Raw genomic sequence first — 22913 nt, 5'->3', positions numbered from 1 at the left:
CTTCAAACTGCCTGTGAGGTTTTACCTCTCGATGATTTAGCTCTCAAGACGTCAAACTTTCTGTCAAGCAAATACATGGGTTGCAGCAGCCTAATAGTTAAGATTCTGTACCGCAGACACAAAGATTCAGCCCCGAGCAGGAGTGGGACAGGAACTGGGGACTTACTAATATCACAGTCATGCTCTATCACCATTGTGCCCTTGAGCTGGGCACTTAACCTCGGGTTTCTCTGCAAGAAGTGAGCCTGCAATTAATCCACAGAAAGTCAGTACGGACAAAAAGCATGCTATGTGGTAACAAGCTAATAAGTTTGCAGATAATGGCCAAAATCCACCTACTCAGACTGTCTGACTAACAGGTAAGATTACTACACTTTAAAACTGATTATCAGTGAAGCCAACCAGATCAGAACTGACGTATTCTGCCAGTTTTTTGTGCAATACACGTCACACGTCAGCAAACCGACTGTGGTTGGACCGTGGACAAGCCGCTTGAGACTGAGACTGTGCATTACATAACAGTCAGAGCATGAATCTGCACGAAAAGACATTGATCGTGAACGTAAGCAGATAGTATCCTACATTATGAAAGTCTCCTAATGTTTTTGATAGCACAAAAATGCCTAATAGCCTCCAGTGCTTGACTTTTCATTACTTTGGGCTTTTGTTGATGATGGTCTTTGGAGACCCTGATACAATCAAGTTCACTTTTACTGCAGAGCTCTACCTAATTGCCACACCATTGTCTTCAAAGGAAATCCTGATGCGCACTAATCTAAAACCGCACTGCAATCTTTTATAAAACACCTGAGAGCCCATTCGTGTTCCTTTTGGAGGCCCTGGCATTTCATCAGTTCTCACGCACACACACACACACACACACATGGCAGGCAGTGCTGAAAGCAAAAAGATTGTATTTGCACCTCTAAGGAAACGAAGGCATGAGCAGAGGTTTGCGCTGCCAGGCAGTGATATGTTATGCTTCGTGCATGCAGTATAGGAAGATCCAGTCTTGTGAGGAAACAATTGCTATTCCATTTAAATTGCATTTTGAGTTTCTTTTGTTCTCGTTCTGCTTCATATTGAAATTACAGACGCCATGAAATTTGTATTAAAAGGTCACCCGAAAAGGGGTGTGCACAGTATTTCTTTTTCCTTTGTTCCAGTGCAAACCTTTAATTTTCTACAAAACAAATGCATATTTGTACATTGATTAATCTCCATTTGCACATGTCTATAGAGAAAGCCCAGAGGTCACTCTATTAAACTCCAAAATGTCATTAGTGTGAGTGGCATCTAAATTAGGACCACCCACTTCACCTTCATCTCAAAGAAAACATTGTTATTCAAAGACTGTTCATTGGTGATGAATATGTTTTAATGGCTCATTCTATAGTTACATTGTTGCGCCAGTAGTAGTTTGTCTTTATAAGTGAGTTTCTGACATTGAATCATTCAACCAACTCATTCAAAGCAGCCGATTCATTCAGGAACAAAACAAGCAACCGTGTTTGCGAGTGCGTCATTGAATCATTTATTCAGCCAGTTCATTCAAAGCCCCTCATTCGTTGAATGACACAAGTGACTGTTGTTATCAGTGAGCTACTGAATCATTTATTCAACGGATTTGTTCAAAATGCTGAATTATTCAGGAACAAATGTGTGTGAGTGAGCCATTGAATCAAACATTTAACCAGTTCATTCAAAACCCCTAAATCATTATGGAAGGACAAAAATTGTTGTTTTGTAATCAGTGACTTATTGAAAGATTCATCCAACTGATTTGATTCAAAAACATTAATTCAGGAAGGAAACATGCGACAGTGTTTGTGAGTGAGTCACTGAATCGTTCATTAAAAAAAGCTGATTCAGTGAAGAACAAAACACCACTACTGTGAGTTCTTTTCTTTCTGGCAGTGCAAAAACAAATTAAGTAACTATCAATTAACTTATTGTTTATTGAAATGCTATATTAAAGCAATATCACACAAACATTCTGCCTCCTTGTTTATTCTAACTGCACAGTGGTTGCTAGTTAGACATCTTTTGAACTAGCAATGGCAGAGTTTGGTCTAAGAAAGTAGTTCCACAAACAAAAGGCTTGGGTTTTGTGACACTCCTTGTTTTTTCCTTACTTATTTACATATCTTTCTGTTGAACATAGATATAAAAGCAGTACTTACAAGATATATCTTATGGGTATTTTCTCTCCACTGGGAATTTTTTTTCTTTTTATCATCATAATTCCACTAAGTATTTGCCCTAATGTTATTACATGACTTTATTCACACAACAACAGTGCATGTTAACCTCAAAAATGACAAAAAGACCATGAAATAGTGCAATAAAAAAAACTCCTTTTGTGTTCCATGGAAAAACATAACAGCATACAGGTTTTGAACAACATGATTTTTGGGTGAACTATCCCTTTTATGTACATAAGCTGTAAAAAAATAGATATATAACAAAAAGTACACAAGCATCTACTGCTACATGTCAAGAAATAAACACTTCAACAAACAAATCCGTTTGCCCGTTTTTTTGCCCACCTACAACCACTGACATTTAGACAGATGGGCCAGCGGTTAGTATTTTCCTCTCTCTATCTTTCTTGCTGTTGTCCCTGATCAATCAGAGATCCAGTCGGGCTTAAAGTGTGAATTAAAGGGAAGCCAAGATTCAGGTAAATCTGACAGGGTCTGGAGGATCTATGCCTGAATAACTGCACAGGCCGGCCTTGCTACTCTCTGCTTTCATCAGAACTTCAGGCATGAGCTGAAGTGAACCGTTAAAATGTTCAGCACTCAAGCTGTGGGTATGCACATCACGATTGCTTAAGACAAATACAGTCTGAGGGCTATTGAAATATAGCTACACACATTTTAAAAGCTATTATTTCCCTGATTCCCTTACAATCACTTCCTGTTAAACAACTGCACATTCAACTAAAACACAATGCCATTTTGATTTTGATCATTTTCAAATGTTCTCTAAAAACCTGAGGTGAATAAACTTTCAAATGTTCCAAAAAGAAATACAAGATCTATGTTACTTATAAAGATAACAAGTTCATAAAAACATTGAATCCAATATTTGGTATAAAAAAAAATATCAGTCATTTAATATCATATCATTTTTGACCAGGAACACCACAAGCGTAAAATCCCATATAAATCCTATATAAAATACAAATAAGTACAAAAATTATCAAAATATTTTGGGAAGTTTTAGTCTAATGTGATAACATTAACTAGCACTTTCAGAGGAGAAAAAAACCTTTCCAGGTCGAAATGACCAGAACACAACATGAGGTTTAAAAATTGCATTGTGGTTTCCAAGCCAAAATAAAACATAATAAAATATCTATTTATATTTATATCTATATCTATATAGATAATATCTATTTCTTTATTCACTTATTACCTCATCCTAAGCAAGGTGGATACATACAGTACAAAATGTCTTTTTAATGTAGAGTATATATTAAAATTCTATGCACAGTGAGAATAATAATGCATTTCTACTTCCAGGACTCATGGGCCTATGATAAATACGGCTTCAAACATTACCGAAACATCAAAAAAGTAAGAAAAAAGGCACCCTTCACATTCATATTACCATAATCTATTTATGCAGGAAATGCTTTATCATTGTGTATTACATAAAGCATGCACAGAAGCAAAAAAAAAAAAAAAACAATAGGCAGGCCAAACTGGTGAAAGTCAGCAAAACTTTGACTACAAACTGTGACTACTAATGTAAACTATTAAATCAATACAAAAGAAGACCAATTTAAGGCTTTTTACTTTCAGGGGATTGCATCAGACAGTATTTAAGAGATAATCAAAGTGTGAATGCTTTTAATGTCCCTAAAGGCAAAGCAAGCCTTCAACAGCATAGCTAGTCTCTCAGTCTGTCAATATTGGTCAATGCTGAGCTGCAGGCTTCAGTGCACATCAAAGTGCATCAGCTGACTTAAAACATGCTTTAGGCACTTACAGTAAACTGTGCAGAGAAAGCTTCTGTGATTGTCAAATTAAAAAATAAAAAACACACGCTCTCTGGCACTCCCAGGATACACAACACTTTACATTAGAAATGACTCTCAGTAATGAGACCCTCAGTGATAAAGCAATAGCAGAGTAATATAATCCATGTTGCTACATTTGCAAATCAGCATTCAATACAACTGTGTTAAAAGCTAAGTAGGAACAATCTTGTATTGCTCTTTGCACTTACACTAATGCTGTAAATAAATCAAACCAAGTGATCCTACACGATTATTGTGAAAATGACACCGTTGCAAGTGACAAAATCGAAAATGAGTTTAGTAAACTTTGTGACTTCAGCTTATCTCACACATTACAAAAACACGACTGCAAAGCATCAGATTTCAGAATACCTGCTGCAACAAAATGTTCAGAATCATCTGAAAGGCGTACAGATACATCAAAACTGTCACTATACAATACATCATTCATAAAAGAGAATATAGGAGAAAGTCATGTTAGGTGTTTATTGTTTTAGTGAAGCAAGTTTAATCTTGCCATATCTTCTGAAAAACTGCAAAAGCATTCATATTTGACTTGCTCAGCAACAACGGAGCACGCTGAATCACAGTGAGTGGACCGCCAGTTCCCGAGAGGGAGCAAAGCAAATCACAGATGATATCTAAGGTTGTGATTTATATCAATCAGCAGTGACCTCCCAGACACAAGCGAATCCTAATGTTACAGGAGTTGCCTACCTCCCATTCACAACAAATCAAAGGACAAAGCAAAAATAATATTTTAGAATATATAAAATTATACTTTTTTTTAGTAAGTCTTTTGATGTAAAAATTTCACTCACTTTGAGACACAGTAAACATAATAATAACTTGTATATTGTTAGTGATATTTCGAGATGAACACTTACCAGCCTGAAGCAACTTAGGTTTACTTGATTATCCATTAATCATTTTCTAGAAAATCATGTTGTGAGTGTGTGTGTCAAATGTGAGTATTAAATATGATACATTAGGCTTGTGAGAACCTCTCAATCATCATTCTACTGTACTGCTTTATAGATATGATCATAAAACTAAGCATTATTTTTTTATGTCTCTTTCTGAGACATTATTGAACGATATAGTGACAACTGATATTTATATGTATTTTATGTACTTAAGCTGTCTGCTATATACATAATAAGCTATTAGAATTTTATTTTGGCCATATAAATATCAGCAACTGCATGAAATTATATATTACTCATTTTTCTCTGAATAAATGTGGTGGTGTTTTTTTTTTTTTCTTCATCGAGTGTAAGCTCCATATTCTCACTATATCACATAAGAGCCATAAAAGCCTGATGTATGAAATATGAATTTTGTCTAAAGGTTCAATGAACTGAACATTGCCAAGCTGGAGCTGTGTGGTGAGAGAAAGACCAATCTATCAATACAGAACTTCACTGCCCCTGAAACCCCAGAGAATGAACCTTCTATAGTATAAAAAAAATATGTCTGAATAGGAAAGATCCTCATGTCCATACCAAACCTTTGGAAAAATGCAGAAGACTTCACAATATGTATAACTGTATAACCATGATACTGTAGTGCATTCATTTATTCATGAATTCACAAAATATTTTTTTTTGCTGTAATACCAAGCAGTGATGTTAACAAACTGTGAAAGTGAATTATTATTTTTTTAGATAATAAAACAAAAAAAATTGAATCTTCAAATAAACATTTCCCCAGAAAACGAATGCTTTGAACTGAGTCTTTTGGTAAAACTGCTTATTGGTTCTGTTAAGTAATAACCACGAGAAGAGTTCAGATAATTAGTGTGCAAATCATTAGAAGCATCACGTTAAACTTGAACCCATAAGACAGTGACCGGTGGAGCATTACAAAGAGAGTATGGCCTGCCCTTGCTCCTGTGCTAATTTTATAAGATGAGCACCCCAAGGCAGACAAATGAGAGCTGTGCACTCCACGAAGAATAACATCAATGACCGCACACATCCCATGACTATAGAGTCTCTTTCAGAGTGCTCCCTAAAATACATAATTTAACAGCAGACTGCATCATCACATCACTTATTGGTTATCTCTATATGCTGTATGAATACATATATAATGGTAGTGAATACCGATTGCAACCCCAAGATTGTCGGTTTATCCCATTTGATATAGCATTGTGCAGTATGTGTGACATGTAGCCTGATATTTGTGTGGATCTAATTATCTAATTAGCAAGAAATCATTTAAATGTGTTTTTAAGACAAGAATATCATGCAAGTTTTACTGCTTATGGTTATGACTCAGGTACGGTTTTGATAATAGCATTCTTTCTCTGTATATCTGCCTCATCCATATTTTTCATGCCTGGAAAAATATGAATATATATCATGCCTCAAATCTCCAAGTGGGTGGACTTGGAATAGGGTGGAATATAAGCAATACTTGTTTATTTCACACCGCCTAATGCAATTGCATGATTCAACTTTGTCTGTAGGGCTGAAGGCAGAACTACAGTTCCCAGAATGCAATGCAGCAGGAATAAATCATGCAAAAATAGCTTTACTGTTCATTTTTTACCGTTTACTGCTGTTAAGTCATGCGTGATGTTGTGTTAACTGAATCTATCTCCTTAAATATGTAATTGTTGAGTCTCACAGCCAGTGATTTGTGCATTAGATGTACAAAAAGGTTAGTTCACCTAAAATAGTTCACTCAAAACTTACCCTCACGTCACGTCAAAACTTTCTGACTTACTTTGTTCCGCAGAGCACTAAAGAAGACATTGTGAAGAACGTCTCAGGATTTTTTTCACCCATACAAATAAATCAATGTTATTTTAAACCTCACAATAATTTTTTGAAGTCATGCAGGTTGGAAAGTCATAAGGTTGAGTAAAAGGTAAGTCCTTGAAATACCCTGCAAACTGAATCAAATACTTGAGTTCAAGTGCCATTATGAAGAGTATTTGTCCATGAAATTACTCTGTCCATGACCCAGGCAAATATTACATGAAAGTACAAACAAAAAAGCACCATAAACGAACCAACAACCTTCCAACTGTAATATTCATTTCTTGCACACTGTAATTTACCACAATCATATCCAAGTTTTCCTGTTTGCAATAATATAATTTGAAAGCATATATATATAATGTACAGAAACTATTACATATCCGTACATGCCTCTTATGCAACCTCCTCCCTAGTTCTTTCGTTAAGCCGACTTGCAGTGATTTGTTGAGTTACATAAGACCGAAGCCATACCACAATACGAACAGACAGCCACAATACAGTTTGAGATAATACAAGCTAACTGCGTGAAAAGAGTGTCATGTTTCTGCTAGAAACACTATGCTGAAATCCCCAGTGCTGTAATGTTGATAAGGGAGATCACCATTGTGAGAAGCTTTCAACCATCTGTCACTCTGACAGTCGGGTCAGGGGGCGTCCACTTAAGACTTCATCATCCTGCCTGCTTCAGAGAAGGACCCTCAGTTCAATTAATAACATGGTATAGTGCTTTGTTTTCTGCTGTTTGATTTCCATCAGTGGTGCTGGTACTTGTTTAAGGCCTGAAGAGATCTGCATTCAGTATTTTACAGCAGTTAGGAACATAAAAAGTGTAATAAATAGACAATTTTCTTTAAGTCATTAAGTATTTTTGGTTCTACTGGCGACATTCCTTGCGTACGCTGGGTGCTTGTAACTCTAATTTTATCAAACCAGCAGTTTAATAAACTTAATTAAAAAGGACAAACAATTAAGTTTCTGTATTAGCCTAACATCTCAGGTTATGATCAATGCATTTACTAATAAGAGTGATATTGAATTCCTGAGTTAGGACGCTCTGACTGACAGCTCTTTTTCCGCTCTTTTAATAAAATACAAACAAATAACTCCTACGCTGGCATTAACATTATTTTTGCGGCCATAAAATTGTTTCCTGAGGGATGAACATAATTGGTTGTTTATAAATAAAAGCTAGAAATACCATTAAATGGTTGCGATGTGTCACTGGAGAGATCAGAGTAAACAACCTGTTTTTATTGCACATATTCCTCTTTGTGACAACACATGGATATTGGAAACCACATGAAATTAGCTGATAGAGTAGACTATCCATCTCTGAGCTTAAATCAACCTACAATTACTTTGTGGTTGTAATGGCTACCTTAACATTTACTAGAGAAGGTTTACTTTGAGCTTCCACAAATGTGCTCAAACCCTTTCTTACTGTGGAGAAAGGAAGCATATATACATAGTATAGATTTATTTGATCAAAAATACAGCAAAACAGTAATATTAAGAAATATTATCAATAGACAGATTTATAGATTGATTGAATGATAGACAGACAGATAGATAGATCTATCAAACAGTTTTCTAGCGTCTAGTGACACTACATTAATGTTGGCACTTTTCACTTCTTCTTAGTTTTTGTTCCGTGTCTTTTGCCACCAGATGATGAATAATCTCATTACTTCTATTAATTACTCACTTAATATTCATCACTTACATTAAGCCAACAACAACAACACAAAATTGAAGTGTTGCTGGCAAATTATGCACTGCAACCTCAGTCGGTATTGCAATAATTTGTAGACTTCTAGATGTTGTCAATCAACCTAGCGAGGCTTATGTATTTTTAAAACACTATCAAAATGCAACAGCTTACAGCTTCACACTACACCGATGAATCAGACGTTTCTTTTTCAGTGCTTTAAGGTCCAAATCAAAAACGTGACAACCTTTCACGTGCAGTTAGAGTGAATGGGCTCTGCCACAATGTTGTGCATTTTTCCCTCAAAAACACAAGAGGAAAAATGCTGCCTTAGAAATGTCTTGTTTTTTTTTTCAGGTAGAACCCATGGCTTCTGGCTTGGCTAAAGTCTGCCACCCTACATTTGCTTTGACTGAGCTGAAATGGCTTTTCTTTGGGGGATAGATAAATCACCACACATCTCCAGGTGTGCACAGGCACACAGCAGCAGTCGCCATTTGGATCGGCGCTACAGAGAAGTTGGGGCACGCAGAGTGCTCTGCCATCAGTGTGACAGTGTTTGTGACAGCTTGTCTCGTGACAGTTCTCCATTACGCGGAAGCTGCGCTCGTGATCAAAAGTAAAATACATGACATGACTGACGGCGATCAATACAAAAAAGACTCCAGATGTCCTTAATGTTCTTTTCCAACTGATTTCACCTTTTTGCTAAATTCTGAATTGTGGCACCAATACAACCATGAACTTACAAGATGTAACATTGCTATGGAAATGTATTCATTTCCATTTGCTTTATGTTCCCACAGTCAAGGTGATGGGTTGCTTTGAGATAAATGCAATTGTGAGTCAAGCTGATTTAACTGACATCTGCAGGAGTCTATAGAATCAAGAGTGGATGAACCAAAACTAACTGTGCCATATAACCGAGAAAATCTAAGTTTATTTGAATGGCTAAATTAAGAGAGAGGGAGGGGGAAAGCAGCACTTTGGGCTGACAGATGGTATGACACATTTAATTCTCAAGTGGTAGGGCTTCAAGTGGAAAAAAGGACTAAGAAATGAGGTCCAGAGATTCTCTGGTGTCTGTGAGACATTAGTGTGACACAGTTCACCGATCAGAAAGTCAAAAGTCAACACTTGCAGCATCTATTTCATTCTTTCCATTAATGCTTGATTTGTTTTATTTGTGCATTTTGGATCCTTAGTGCATTCACTGTGGCAAGAATATGATCAGCAACACATTATTGTAACTTCTAACAAATATTTGGCTTGTTTATTATGAACAGTTGACAGTGATTCAGATGTTGATGTCAGTAGGAGTTACAATATCCTATTAACTATTATCCAATAGCAGTTGTTCAGTTTCAGTTTTTGTTTCTTCAGTAACATGAGGTTTTTTTTTCATTATCAACAGATATGTTATTTAGAGAAACCAAAAGTGTTTTTACAGTTCAGCCCAAAGCCAAACATTTCAGCCATCAAGACTAAACGAATGAATGAACAAACGCTTAGTAATTAGATATATGCACATACAGACCAGAAATTATGTACATGTAAAAGAGTTGCAATGATTTACTAAATATAATTTCTCATTAAAAACAATTCATTTTCACATTGTTTAAAAATTGAAATATATATATATATACATTTGTATGTGTGTGTGTTTGTGTGTTATGTATTATTATAAAATGGATAGCACCATTCTTGGCTTGACAAAACTCTAATAAGGCACTCAAGGCTGTGTGTGTGTGTGTGTGTGTGTGTGTGTGTGTGTGTGACAACTAAAAATAGCATGTAATAATACATGTTCTGACAAAATGTTCATTGCTTCAGTCATTAAAATCATTGCTCATTTTAAAAACAATTTGAATGATAAAGTCAATATCTCATAAAAATGGATGAATCAGTGATTGTGAATTAATCTACTATAGTCACTATACAACTTTACACAATATAACAGTCTAGAGGGCATTATTTGTCACACACACACACAGGTCCTGGTAAAACCTATACGTGTGCAGTGTTGGGGAGTAACTATTGTATTGAAATATATTTCTTGGAAATATATCTGAAAAAACGTGTTCGTCTTATATTCAGGGTCTAGACTTAGACATGTCAATAATACATCCACAACAATAGGTGGCGCCAAACACACATAAAACGATTGTGCCATGAAATACGTAATGTAATGTGTGTTGTAAAGGTCGCGAGTGAAAACAAAAGAAAATACTTAGTGGCATGAGTCGTGACCAGTGTTGGGGGTAACGCATTACAAGTAACGCGAGTTACGTAATAACATTACTTTTTCAAGTAACTAGTAAAGTAACGAATTACTTTTTAAATTTACAAGAAAATATCTGAGTTACTTTTTCAAAAACGCCAGTTACTTTTTTCCCATTTATTGGCTGACAGTGCGCTGTGTGAACATGCTGTTACTGTAGTTCTAGACTAAATGTGAATGTGCATTAATTCATCCCACTCACAAATTAGTATTCATCTAAATTAATTAAAACTCAGAATATGATGCAAACCTGCAATAATTAAATATGTTAAACAACACAAATGTATCTAATCCCATTTTATTAACCGATGTCTTTGCTGCTGACCTTTGATGATCTAGTTCAACCATACTAATAAGCAAAAATGACTTTAGATAAACTAACAATTGTGCTTCATTTTTTTTTTTTATTGCTGAAGAGTGTTGAACCTTCTTCTCCTGCGTTCTACTTTGCAGACGTGAATTTACTTTTCCTTCAGCCTGAGGTTTATTCATTACACTTTTTGGTGTGAAAGGGCTTTTCCATTTGCTATAATTAGAACTTCTTGTATTAAAAACAATCAAGCCTTGCTCATATTTATAAAGTAATGCATAAGTAACGTAACGCATTACTTTCCATAAAAAGTAGCTAAGTAACGTAATTAGTTACTTTTTTAGGGAGTAACGCAATATTGTAATGCATTACTTTTAAAAGTAACTTTCCCCAATACTGGTCGTGACTGTCATGTTAGTCTGATGGGACCAAAATTCCTCTGTAAGTGATTTTAAAACATAAGACAGTGCCCAGATTTGAAGACTACAATAAGATTTCACTTCTACTGTTAATAAAATTTTGGTAGGCTACTATGAGACGGATAGCCTTAATGTTTTATAATTCAGATGGGCTACCTGTTATTTTTATGGTATATCAAAATGTGTATATTTTTAAATGTCATTGTTGGTACATTTTACCAGTATTCACCATACTTTCAAAACAAAAATTTAAATAGGAAAAATATGCAATATGAAAATAATTTAAGAAAAAAAAAACAAGATTTGGTTTTCAAAAAGCCTTTTTCCAAAAGGTACATCTGGAAAAAAGGGGGTCGTCTTATGTTCGGGTCAATACGGTAGTTACATGTAACGGAGTTATGTAATTTAATTACAAAATAAATGTAACTGTACTCTGTTACAGTTACTGAGAAATATGTAATTAAATTGCAGTTACTTATGAAAATGTTAATTATTATATTTGTCAAAGGGGGTTACATCTGAATATTTTCACACACATAGAGATTTGATTGATTTCTTTCCCAAATTGCATCGACTGCTCTAAAATATACCAATGACACCAATGTTTCAGGAGTTTAGGACACATGCTTGTTCGATAACCGTTTTATTTCCTGTTTGGTTTTATGTAAATGCTTTATTTTTTAAGGTTAACTGTTTTTCCAAGGCATTGTTAGATGCCAGTGTTTCTTGTCATAGCTGTGCAAAGATTTGATTTCAAAAACATTATCTATTAAACTGTATCTTATGATTTTAAATCGGCATGTAACCTTAGAACGATCTCAAAGTAAAAAGAGGTGATAAAGACTGATTTTGTGGTGGCTGTGCTTTAAAATTAAATTATTATATTCTTAATTCAAGTGATGAAGGATTTTTGACATCAGTGTTAAGTTCTAATGTAAGGTTAACCCTTTCTGGTATAAATGTTTGAAAATGATTAAAGGTCCCATGGCATGAAAATGTCACTTTATGAGGTTTTTTAACATTAATATGAGTTCCCCTAGCCTGCCTATGGTCCCCCAGTGGCTAGAAATGGCGATAGGTGTAAACCGAGCCCTGGGTATCCTGCTTCGCCTTTGAGAAAATAAAAGCTAAGATGGCCCAATCTGGAATCTTCCCCTTATGTCGTCATACGGGGAAAGGTTACCATCCCTTTCTTTGCTTTGCCCGCCCATGAGAAAATGAGCTATGACCGTGTGAGGCGAGCGCAATATTTATTTTTTCCTCGAGAGACATCATGGCTTGCAAACGAGCAAAGCATTGTTTTTTGGCACTTCAGATCTGTTCTACTCTATGAACTGTAACATACTGTAATATAACTGAATGCCCAATGAAGCTGTTCACATTTACATATTTTCTGTTGTCATACATAAAACAAGTCGTGGAAGTCGTGGCCTAATGGTTAGAGAGTCGGACTTGTAATCCAAAGGTTGCGGGTTCGAGTCTCGGGCCGGCAGGGATTGTAAGTGGGGGGAGTGAATGTCCAGCGCTCTCTCCGCCCTCAATACCACGACTGAGGTGCCCTTGAGCAAGGCACCGAACCCCCAACTGCTCCCCGGGCGCTGCAGCATAAAATGGCTGCCCACTGCTCCGGGTGTATGTTCACGGTGTGTGTGTGTTCATTGCTGTGTGTGTGCACGTTGGATGGGTTAAAGGCAGAGCACGAATTCCGAGTATGGGTCACCATACTTGGCTGAATGTCACTTCACTTTTTTTCACAACAAGTATAAATAGTAAACACGACCCATTAATAATACATGTTAACCCTGAATCACTCTCACTATACTCCTTAAATCCTGATTTATAATCGCAACATCATCTGATAAAATCAATATACATCTAACTTACTCTAAAAAGCGACTATATGCAGTGGTTTTGGCTATATTACTGTTTTGCGTCTGAGTAATAAACTGCGCATATTAACAGACAAATTATGTTCATATATAAAAGTCCAAACAGTCAGTAAGCGACAAGTGCTTGGAAACGCTGTTTTGTAAATGATTTATTGATGAGTCTGCTGCTTTAAGGCAAACTGAAAGCGCTGCTTCTTTGCCGCTCGCTGCTCAGAACAGACGCGGAGAGAGGCGACACTGCGCCGGGAGAGTCAGACCTCGCGCTCGCAGGGCAGTACTGGAGAAGGTAAAGTTTATGTGTGGGAAACACTGACCGTATCCAGACACAATATTTTAAACTAACCATTCGGAGACATCCTGCTGTAGCCGCTGAGTTGCAACTTCTTCATCCTGTGCTTCTCCATCCGGATCAGATTCTGGGTCAAACTGAAAAGCTTGAACGACTGCGTGTCTACGAGCCATTGCGATACATCCACTGTCAACATTAGCGCATGCTACCGTGGCTGCAAGCTGCAGGCCACACACCCACCCTCCACCTTGCCCCGCCTCTCTCCTCCATTAGTATTTAAAGCTACAGACACAGGAATGGCACGTCCTAAGGAAAGCTCATTCGGGAACGAGACTTCAGAGACAGTACTAGGGACCACTTAGGCCTATATAAAAGCATCCAAAAAACAGCATGCCATGGGACCTTTAACAGTTAAAACGTAAGAAATTTAGAAATGTAAATTTAGAAGTAATCAAAAATACTCAAATGTAATCAGTTGCATTACTTTAATAAAGTAATTGAAATAGTTACACTACTTATTACATTTTAAACAGGGTAACTTGTAATCTGTAACCTATTACATTTCCAAAGTAATCTTCCCAACACTGCATGTGTGTGTGTGTGTAATATAGAAGACACAAACACCCCCCCCCCCCCCCCCCAACACATATGTATTCAATATAAATTTTCAAAATTCTGTAGGATAACTAAATATAACCTTTAATAGAATGAAGTTCTCCACTGTATTTACTATTTTTATCTGTCTGTCTGTCGATCTATCTATCTATTGCGGTGGCTTCTGCCTTTTCTATGAAGAATCACTCTCAAAGTCTTGGGATTTTGATGCCAGAAAATAGAATTTATTATGTTTGTGAGAAGTTTTCTGCAGAAAAGATCTCCAGAATGTTTTCTGTGTCCTCTTTAAATTGTTTTTTCCTCTAGGCGTTCAATACATTTCCTACATATGCGTTTTACCTTTTTTGGCTGTGTTTTCCTTATACATACAATTCGATTCCTCCCTAGAGAGAAGGGGCCCCAAGACGTGTTATAGTAAGGAAAGAGGCCCCATTTATATTTTTACAGATGTGTCTTATCTCGAGGGTCTGCACATGCAGGCCTCTGACACACACAGGCATATATATATATATATATATATGATTATAATGGAAGAATAACTTGATATATAAATGGCTAAATTCACATAAATTATACTTGATTAATTCATATCTTGACTAATAAAAATCTTCTACACTTTCTATCTATCTATCTATCTATCTATCTATCTATCTATCTATCTATCTATCTATCATCTATCTATCTATCTATCTATCTATCTGTCTGTCTATCTATCTATCTATCTATCTATCTATCTATCTATCTATCTATCTATCTATCTATCTATCTATCTATCTATCTATCTGTCTATCTGTCTGTCTGTCTATTCATCCATCCATGCATCCACACATGGATGTATGCACATTTTGTTAGTAACACACACTCACACACACACAAAACAAGCATTATGCACATGAATGTCTCTTTATTCAAAGGTCTATACAGATCGATGGACTGTTGCCGTCCTCAATGGTTTTGTTGTGCAGCTTTGTTCCAGACAAAAATGACATTCTTTTAGACAGAGGTTCTGGAGACAATCGTCAAAGGACACAAGCACAGGCCACAGTCTCATGGTACACAAAACGGCCCCCGCTGCGGCTGGTACCACACGCAGGGCAAAAGCGAAACGAAAGAGGCATAAGCTACTTTACTCTCAGTCCCCCTACAGGAAAAACGACTGCCTTGTTACCCACATTTATATAACTTCACGGAATATCAATTAGAGCAAAAGTAAGGAAACAATTATGCTACTGTAAGTGTATGTGGGCGTCCACAAACAAGATTGTGTCTGTGTGTGACTGAGAGTAAGAGAGAATGAGAAATCAGGCATGAGAGAGATGGGAGAGGGAGAATGACTGAAAGAGAGGGAACAGAGAATCGAGTCGAACTTAAATTTGATTTTTTTGATGAACTACTTATCTAAATAGGCCTGCAAAACTGATTAAATAGACCAGACTGCATGCTGATTGCATCTCACCACGGATTCCCAAAACAACTCCATCAGAAAAATGAGACGTGCAAACAGCAGTCAGATTAGGCTAATAATAATTATATTTATAATTCAATAAAAACGAAAACACTTAAACACTTCAAACTAGTTTATTACTAACTAAAATGATTAAATGGGAAATTACACCTATCGATTAGCTACACAAACATTCTAATATTTGCAAATAGATCCAAAAAGCATTTAAAATGAAAAAGTACATAACACGAAAGGTAGCCTATACACACACACACACTTATCATAATGTAAATAATATAATCATTTACTTACTTCAACACAGCACTGTCTCCTTGTCTGACAGTGATGTTGTCCTTTAAATAAGATTCTCCGCTTCTCGCTGGCACTCCTGCGGGCACAAGGAACAGCAGTCTTAGAGCCACAACAACCAGGCATTTCCACTGCAGCTCAAAATAACCAATTATGCCCATTTTTTCCGCCAGAAACTTCCGTCCGCAAAGAAGAAGCTTATAACAGAGGGCGCGTAAATGTGATTCCCCTCGGAACGCAGCGTTCACTTCGTATTCCGTCCTCTAAATATCTCCAAAAGTATTTGTTTTACTCAGTGTTACTGACAGGAAATCCTTTAAAACGCTCGCAAATATTCCTTGAAAGTTTTCAGCAGTCGAGTGAAACGGTTTTTTCACGCGTTTTCAGACACTGAGGTGCTGTACCGAGTCTTCAGAGGCAGCACATATGTTACTCGCGCTCTCCGAGAGATGCGCGCGCTCTTAAAGATGCTTCAGCCTCGTTCTGAGCCTCGTCGTTTTCAAATTCACTTTAATTGGACCCGTATAAACTGAACGCGCCTGCGAGAGGATGTTCATGCGTGAACACCTCCGGGGGTGCTGAAACGGGTTGGCTGTGTGTGGACAGAAGCAGAAATACTCCTGGAGACAGAGAGAACGCGCTCGATGGTGCTCTTGTACACGGATAGGTGAGGAAACTGACTAGCCGTCGGTTCCTGTGTCTCCCTAACTAGAGCTGAACTCTGGGTGAACGCATGCGGAGAAGACACTGCACGCGCTGAGGTCAACAAAGAATGGGGGGAATATTTACACATTCAAATATCTATCTATCTATCTATCTATCTATCTATCTATCTATCTATCTATCTATCTATCTATCTATCTATCTATCTATCTATCTATCTATCTGTCTGTCTGTCTGTCTGTCTGTCTGTCTGTCTATCCCCTTCAAAACTGCTTTAAAACCAGCAAACAGGCTAGCTTAGTGCAGCTAAAACCATCTTTAGATGTTTTTATTTTTATTTTTCCGTCTGATTAGTACTGCATACTAAACCTAAACAATATGCGATTATGAAATTAGACTTGTGGAAAACACCATTTCAGCAACATTTAATCATTAAAGTGATTGTTTTAGCCTTGCATGAAATATAATCCATGATTAGGAGATTTCAGTGCGCAGAATCTCAGGAATTTATACCATATTATCATTCTCATTTCCATATACCACAATCTTCAGATAATCCTTAACTAATCACTGCACTTATAGTTTATGTTTACATTGATGGTAGATTCACTTCAGCAAAAGAAATGCAGAAGATAAAGGTTTAAATGGGGTTTATTGATTGAATAGAGTTACTAGACCATTTTACCAGAGACTGTTACATTAAAATGATGATGAACATGCCAAGTGGAAGTATGGCATAAGATAAGATTTAATTAAAAATATATATCTTCCTCTGATGCTACCTGGTACTTAAGAAGCTGATTTGATTCAAGTGCTTTTTAATTAAAACCTGGCTGACCTAAGCAAATTGTAGATCTGTTTAGCTAATTAGTAGTGTGAATCCACTCTTCAGTGAAATGAGTTGAAAATGATACCCTTGATTTGATAATAATTCTGGGAGAAGGGAAAACAACTGAAGTCTTCTGATCCTTAACACCTGAACCAATTGATTTAGCAGAAATGTGGAAAATCCAATCATTCGACCATTCATACCACCATTGTAGACACAATGAGCCAATTATCTGTCTTTGTTTAATTGTTTTTCGGTATTTCTGGAGGAAGCTCAGTTGTGCTCAATCCCAGAGCTCTGGGTGGGTGGGCGGATGAAAGAATGTTTCATTTCACTACTGTTTTTGTTGTAAATCAGTCACGATGAGTTCACATCTTTGTTATGAATGTATCTATAGTTAGTATTTCAATTCAGGTCAGTTCATGATCTTACACAATAATGTGCAATTGTGCATATTCAGTGTTAAAACGGGTCAGCAAGTAAATGGATGCTCAGATATGCATCATCAAGATTCACAAATTAAACTTATGCTTTGCTCTGCTGTAAGCAAATGGTCTTCCATAAACCTGCACAGTGCTACACATACAATTCATATTGCTCAGTGAACACCACTAATATAAACAGACATAAAGATCACCATGAAGAAATGCAAACAGAAAGAAGCCACAGAAAGAAAGAATACATGTGTCCTCTTGCAGAGACAGATACGGCACAAAGCGGGTCACAATGGCTGTTTGTGAAATAACTACAGTCACTTTTGATTAACTGCTGTCTGCCTTGTGCTGCAGTTCTGTTAGTTGCAGAGACTGCAATTACATAGAATTACCTATCCATCTCTGTTTAACCAGCTATCCATCTGCCAATACAAATTACTGGCCATTTTCTTTTCCTCCACGCCAAAATGGCCACAAACCCCTTTAAATCATAATGCAGTGTAGCAAATTGCCACATTAATACAGAATATATGGTTACGGGTGTGTGTTTAGGTCATATTATATTTTTGCATAAAATCCAATGCAATTAGAGTTGGAACTATGCATTTTAAAATATAGACTGCAATAGTGCCCACCCAGTTTTCAGAAGACTTGGTTCCGGAAGTATTCTTGCCATTTATTTTTTTTCCATATTGATTTTTTAAAAAGTCTTATGTAATGCATCAAATTTTTATTTCAAGCCAAAATGTATATGAAAATCTGACAAAAAAACCAAGGTACAAAACTGCATGCTTTAGTGAGGAAAAGATGGGAGTGTGCGAAGCAAAAGAACTATATCCTTGCGCTTTGCTCACTGCGACTCTGATTGGTGGAATTTTCTCTACAGAATCATGTGTACTGTAGGTTTTCTCAACGAATTACGCTATTAAACACAATTATTTGTTGAATTAATGTGAATAGATGGCTTCAACAAATGCATATAAGGTACCACCATTTGTTAATCTCAGAGTTCACAACAGGTTTGTCTTTAAAGGTTTATCAGTTATTGTAAAAAAAAAAACTTTCCCTATGGAGAAAATTAATTGAGTTTTTACTTTCAGAACCCTACTGTTGTGCTCTGTTTACTTGAGATATCTACTCTATTTTTTTAAATGTCAATCAAACATATATATATATATATATATATATATATATATATATAGTAGCGAGTCACTACAAATCTTGTAACTGTGACTCATAAATTGCTATTAAATCACAGTATTATGTGAAAATTTAACTATTTCGAACTATATTAGTGTGGTATGATGACATCATATCTTATGAATATCATATCTTGCTCATTATCTCTTAATTTCTTATCAAATGGCAAGATACAAATATATGTGCACTGCACATGTCTACATTTAACCTCAAGGTCAAAAGCAATTTGGGCCAGAAACTAGGACATTAGCATACCATTTCAACAACTAAATCTCTGGCAACTGCACACTTTGCGATCCTACCAGAATCAGTAACTGTATTAGTGGAGGCTGCCACTGTTTTCAAGGTAAACACATTTTGCCTTAGCTTTTCAATCAAAATTGTTACTCCGGTTGAGCCATTCCTGGTAGATAACATTAATTCAGCTAGATGCATTGGAATGAGAGCTAAAATCACTTCAGTTTGAGGGAAGCTATGTTGAAAATGTCAATTGTCATTCTGGATGGTTATGCAAATTATGTTGAGGGAGACGACGAGTTAATACAGCTGGTATAGCTGGAAATATCTGACGCTCAATCTCCGGTTGGCATTCAGAGTCACTCAAAACTAATCATGCGCATTCACTTTCGTACTGTCACCTGATGTTCAATGTCCCCGTCTGCAGTGTCTAGCGTTAAACTATCAATTTGTCAAATGCAGACTTGATAAAAAGTGACTTCCGCACATTTGTGCATGATTGTGTGTGTATGTTTTCTAATTATTGGTGCCTTAACTTAATTTTTGGCATGCCCCAGTATCTGTAGAGAAGGAAAATAGCTCTTTAACTTGCTTTTTAAACAAAAGGCCTAATTATGAATGCAACCTAAACAGCTGTTGCAGACAAATTGAACAAATTAGTATAGTTTTGCAAAATCCAACATCTCTAAAAGACTAGAAAAAGTGCTTTTGCACTCTATTATTAAACTATGTATGTTTATTAGTTGAAAAGCACTACAAATCCGTTAAAACTGCTTTTAATTTGTGCATTAATGGTGGAGTCTTTCTACATGGTGCATGATTACACCAGTAGGGGGCGACAAGTGAAGTCTTTATGAGTCATGTACTCATTCATTCATCTAATGATTTAATGAAACAAGGAGCAAAACAAGTGACAAGTCTTTAAGAGTGAGTCAATAAATCACAGTTCACTGATTTGATTCATTTGAAAACGATGTACACAGGGAAACAAGTGACTGTTTACGACAGTCAATAGATAGATAGATAGATAGATAGATAGATAGATAGATAGATAGATAGATAGATAGATAGATAGATAGATAGATAGATAGATAGATAGATAGATAGATAGATAAAATGCTTAGAATGTATTTATTAAAAGGTTATTTGTTGAGTAACAACACTAATAAAGGTCAGCTCGAACTGGCAAAGGTCGAACCTGTAATAATACAGAGGCAAAAGCAGGATGTAATCTTCACATGGCATTTCTTCCATGTTCAGTTTTCTTTAAAAAACGAATCCCTTCAAAACTATCTGGCTAAAGAATAATCCCCCAGTTGACCTTTCAGGACCAAAACTGAAGCAAAGCTCACAAAATCTATTCATTAGTGTCACAGTCTGAGACATGCGACACAGCCTGATTCTGAACTCCTTGATCCCAGAGTGCACCATTCATGCTTGTCACACTCCACAAGTTTGTCTGTCACCATTCAGACATGGATTTAAAGGGATATATAGTCAAAAATTAATATTCTGCCATTTTTTCTTACTTTCATATCCTTTCAAACCATTTTGATTTGATTTTCTTCTGTAGAACATAAAAGGAGATATTAGGCAAAATGTTCATGCTGCTCTTTTCCTTAGAATGAAAGTTAATGGTGACCAGGGGCTGTCAAGCTTAAAAAGGCACCATAAAAATTTCCCAACAGCAATCATTTTGGGTTTCCCTCAAATTAAGTTACTGTATGACTTGTAATACAGTATGCAAATCATATTTTATAATGTTTTTATTGCACATTTTGTAATTTTAGGAGCTTATCCTATCATTCACTTTCAATGTAAATGAAAAAAACACTTTGACATTCTGCTAAGCATCTGCTTTTGTGTTCCATGGACAGTGAAATGGGTTTGAAACAACATGAGAGTGAGTAAATGATGGAATAATTCTTTAAGCAAAACACTGAACCATATTCTATTGAATATTCATCGTGGAGAAAAAGTTCTAAACAGTCATCTTTAGACAATAAGACAGCAGTGACAAATACATTTGCATGAAGGAACTGCATCATTCACAGTGCACTGGTTTTCTAATCCAGACTGTGATTCATTACGGAAGCACTTGAGATGACCCCTCTATAGGCCCCCTGCACTACAGAAAACCTTATTCTTTTGACCCCAAGTCCCCAACTCAAGGTTATGTTTAAAGGATGCACAACAGCACCATTATCTTCAGTCTGGAGAATCTGTTTGAACAGAACGGAGCGTCTCTCCCAGAGGAGACTTGCTAACCTTGCAGTGAACCGAGGAGGTCTCCTTTCCTGTGATAACTTCTGCTAAACTAACAATGAGTGTTGCGTCCTTGGGTATATATTTCACTGAAAGACAAGGGAAAGGTGCTATTGTACAACTTGTTCGAAGGTTGCTTCTTCTCATTTCAAATTACAAAGTGGTGCGAAAACATCAAATCAAAGACTTTACGAAGAGGTTTGATGTATGTTCACAGTTACACTTGATCTAGGATGTTTAATTCCTTTGAATACATTTCATGCCTAAGCTGCAGTTTCCTCAAGGCAAGGAACAGATCGCACAGATGTTCTGCCGTCATGTCTTCTAGCTCTTAAACATCAAAACGAGTGAGAAATGAAAATATTATGGTGATTCTCATTTATTTTGTCTAACTGCTAACTTCTGCCATATAAGAAAGAGATTTTTTATTTTTTTTCATTTTGAGCAATACTGTTGACACCCACAAAGCAGCATGAGCAGCAAAACAGTAGCGTATTGTTTGGTGTTTTGCAAATATTCCTCCATGAAGTTCTTCTGTTTGAGACATGGAATTGTTTGTTGAAATACGTAACGAGGACCTCTAATATTTCTAGTAACCTGCTGCTTTGAGGACCAATGTGAACAAACAAAATACAATCTTTTCTTTGCTGGCACACCTGTTTCCATCACCATGCATGGTTTTGTTATAAAAATAAGGGACATGATAAAGTGACTAGCTATTCATGAAAGCTTAAAAGAATAGTTCATCCTAAAATTAAAATGTTTTCACCCTGAGGCCATCCAAGATGTAGATGAGTTTGTTTCCTCGTTATAACAGATTTGGAGAAATCTAGCATTACATCACTTGCTCATCAATGGATCCTCTGCAGTGAAAGGGTGCCGTAAGAATGAGCGCCAAACAGCTGATAAAAACATCACAGTAATCCCAAAGTAATCGGCATGACTCCAGTTCAACAATTAACATTTTGTGAAGTGAAAAGCTGCATGTTTGTAAGAAACAAATACATCATTAATTTACCGTCAAACCGTCATTTCTGGCCAAAGTACCATACCGTAATTCAAAATAATTCTTCCTTCAGTGAAAAAGTCCATCATCAAAATCCACCAACATATTTATTTAGAACTGTTTTCACTTGTAAATGGTGCTTGATCTGTGCATATTTCTCTCCTGATTTAGATGAGACAAAATATTATGGATAGAGGACTCCAGAAGCACAAGC

At 36.4% G+C, this 22913-nt stretch overlaps 1 protein-coding gene across 2 annotated transcripts in view; it reads right to left on the bottom strand.

Moving 5' to 3' along the window:
- The window catches only part of LOC306865432 (opioid-binding protein/cell adhesion molecule-like), a 154954-nt gene that overhangs the window by 57351 nt on the left and 74690 nt on the right, over positions 1 to 22913 (bottom strand). The window contains exon 2 of one of the 2 annotated variants that reach the window (XM_079410027.1): positions 16069 to 16144. In XM_079410027.1, coding sequence (XP_079266153.1) covers positions 16069 to 16144 — 76 coding nt within the window. Of the gene's footprint in view, positions 1 to 16068; positions 16597 to 22913 lie in introns of those variants that run through there. The other variant, XM_079410026.1, reaches the window with a different exon arrangement.

This window comes from Barbus barbus (genome assembly GCF_936440315.1).
Source record: "Barbus barbus genome assembly, chromosome: 47".
Taxonomy (NCBI): domain Eukaryota; kingdom Metazoa; phylum Chordata; class Actinopteri; order Cypriniformes; family Cyprinidae; genus Barbus; species Barbus barbus.
This window is presented reverse-complemented; position numbering and strand designations above follow the sequence as displayed.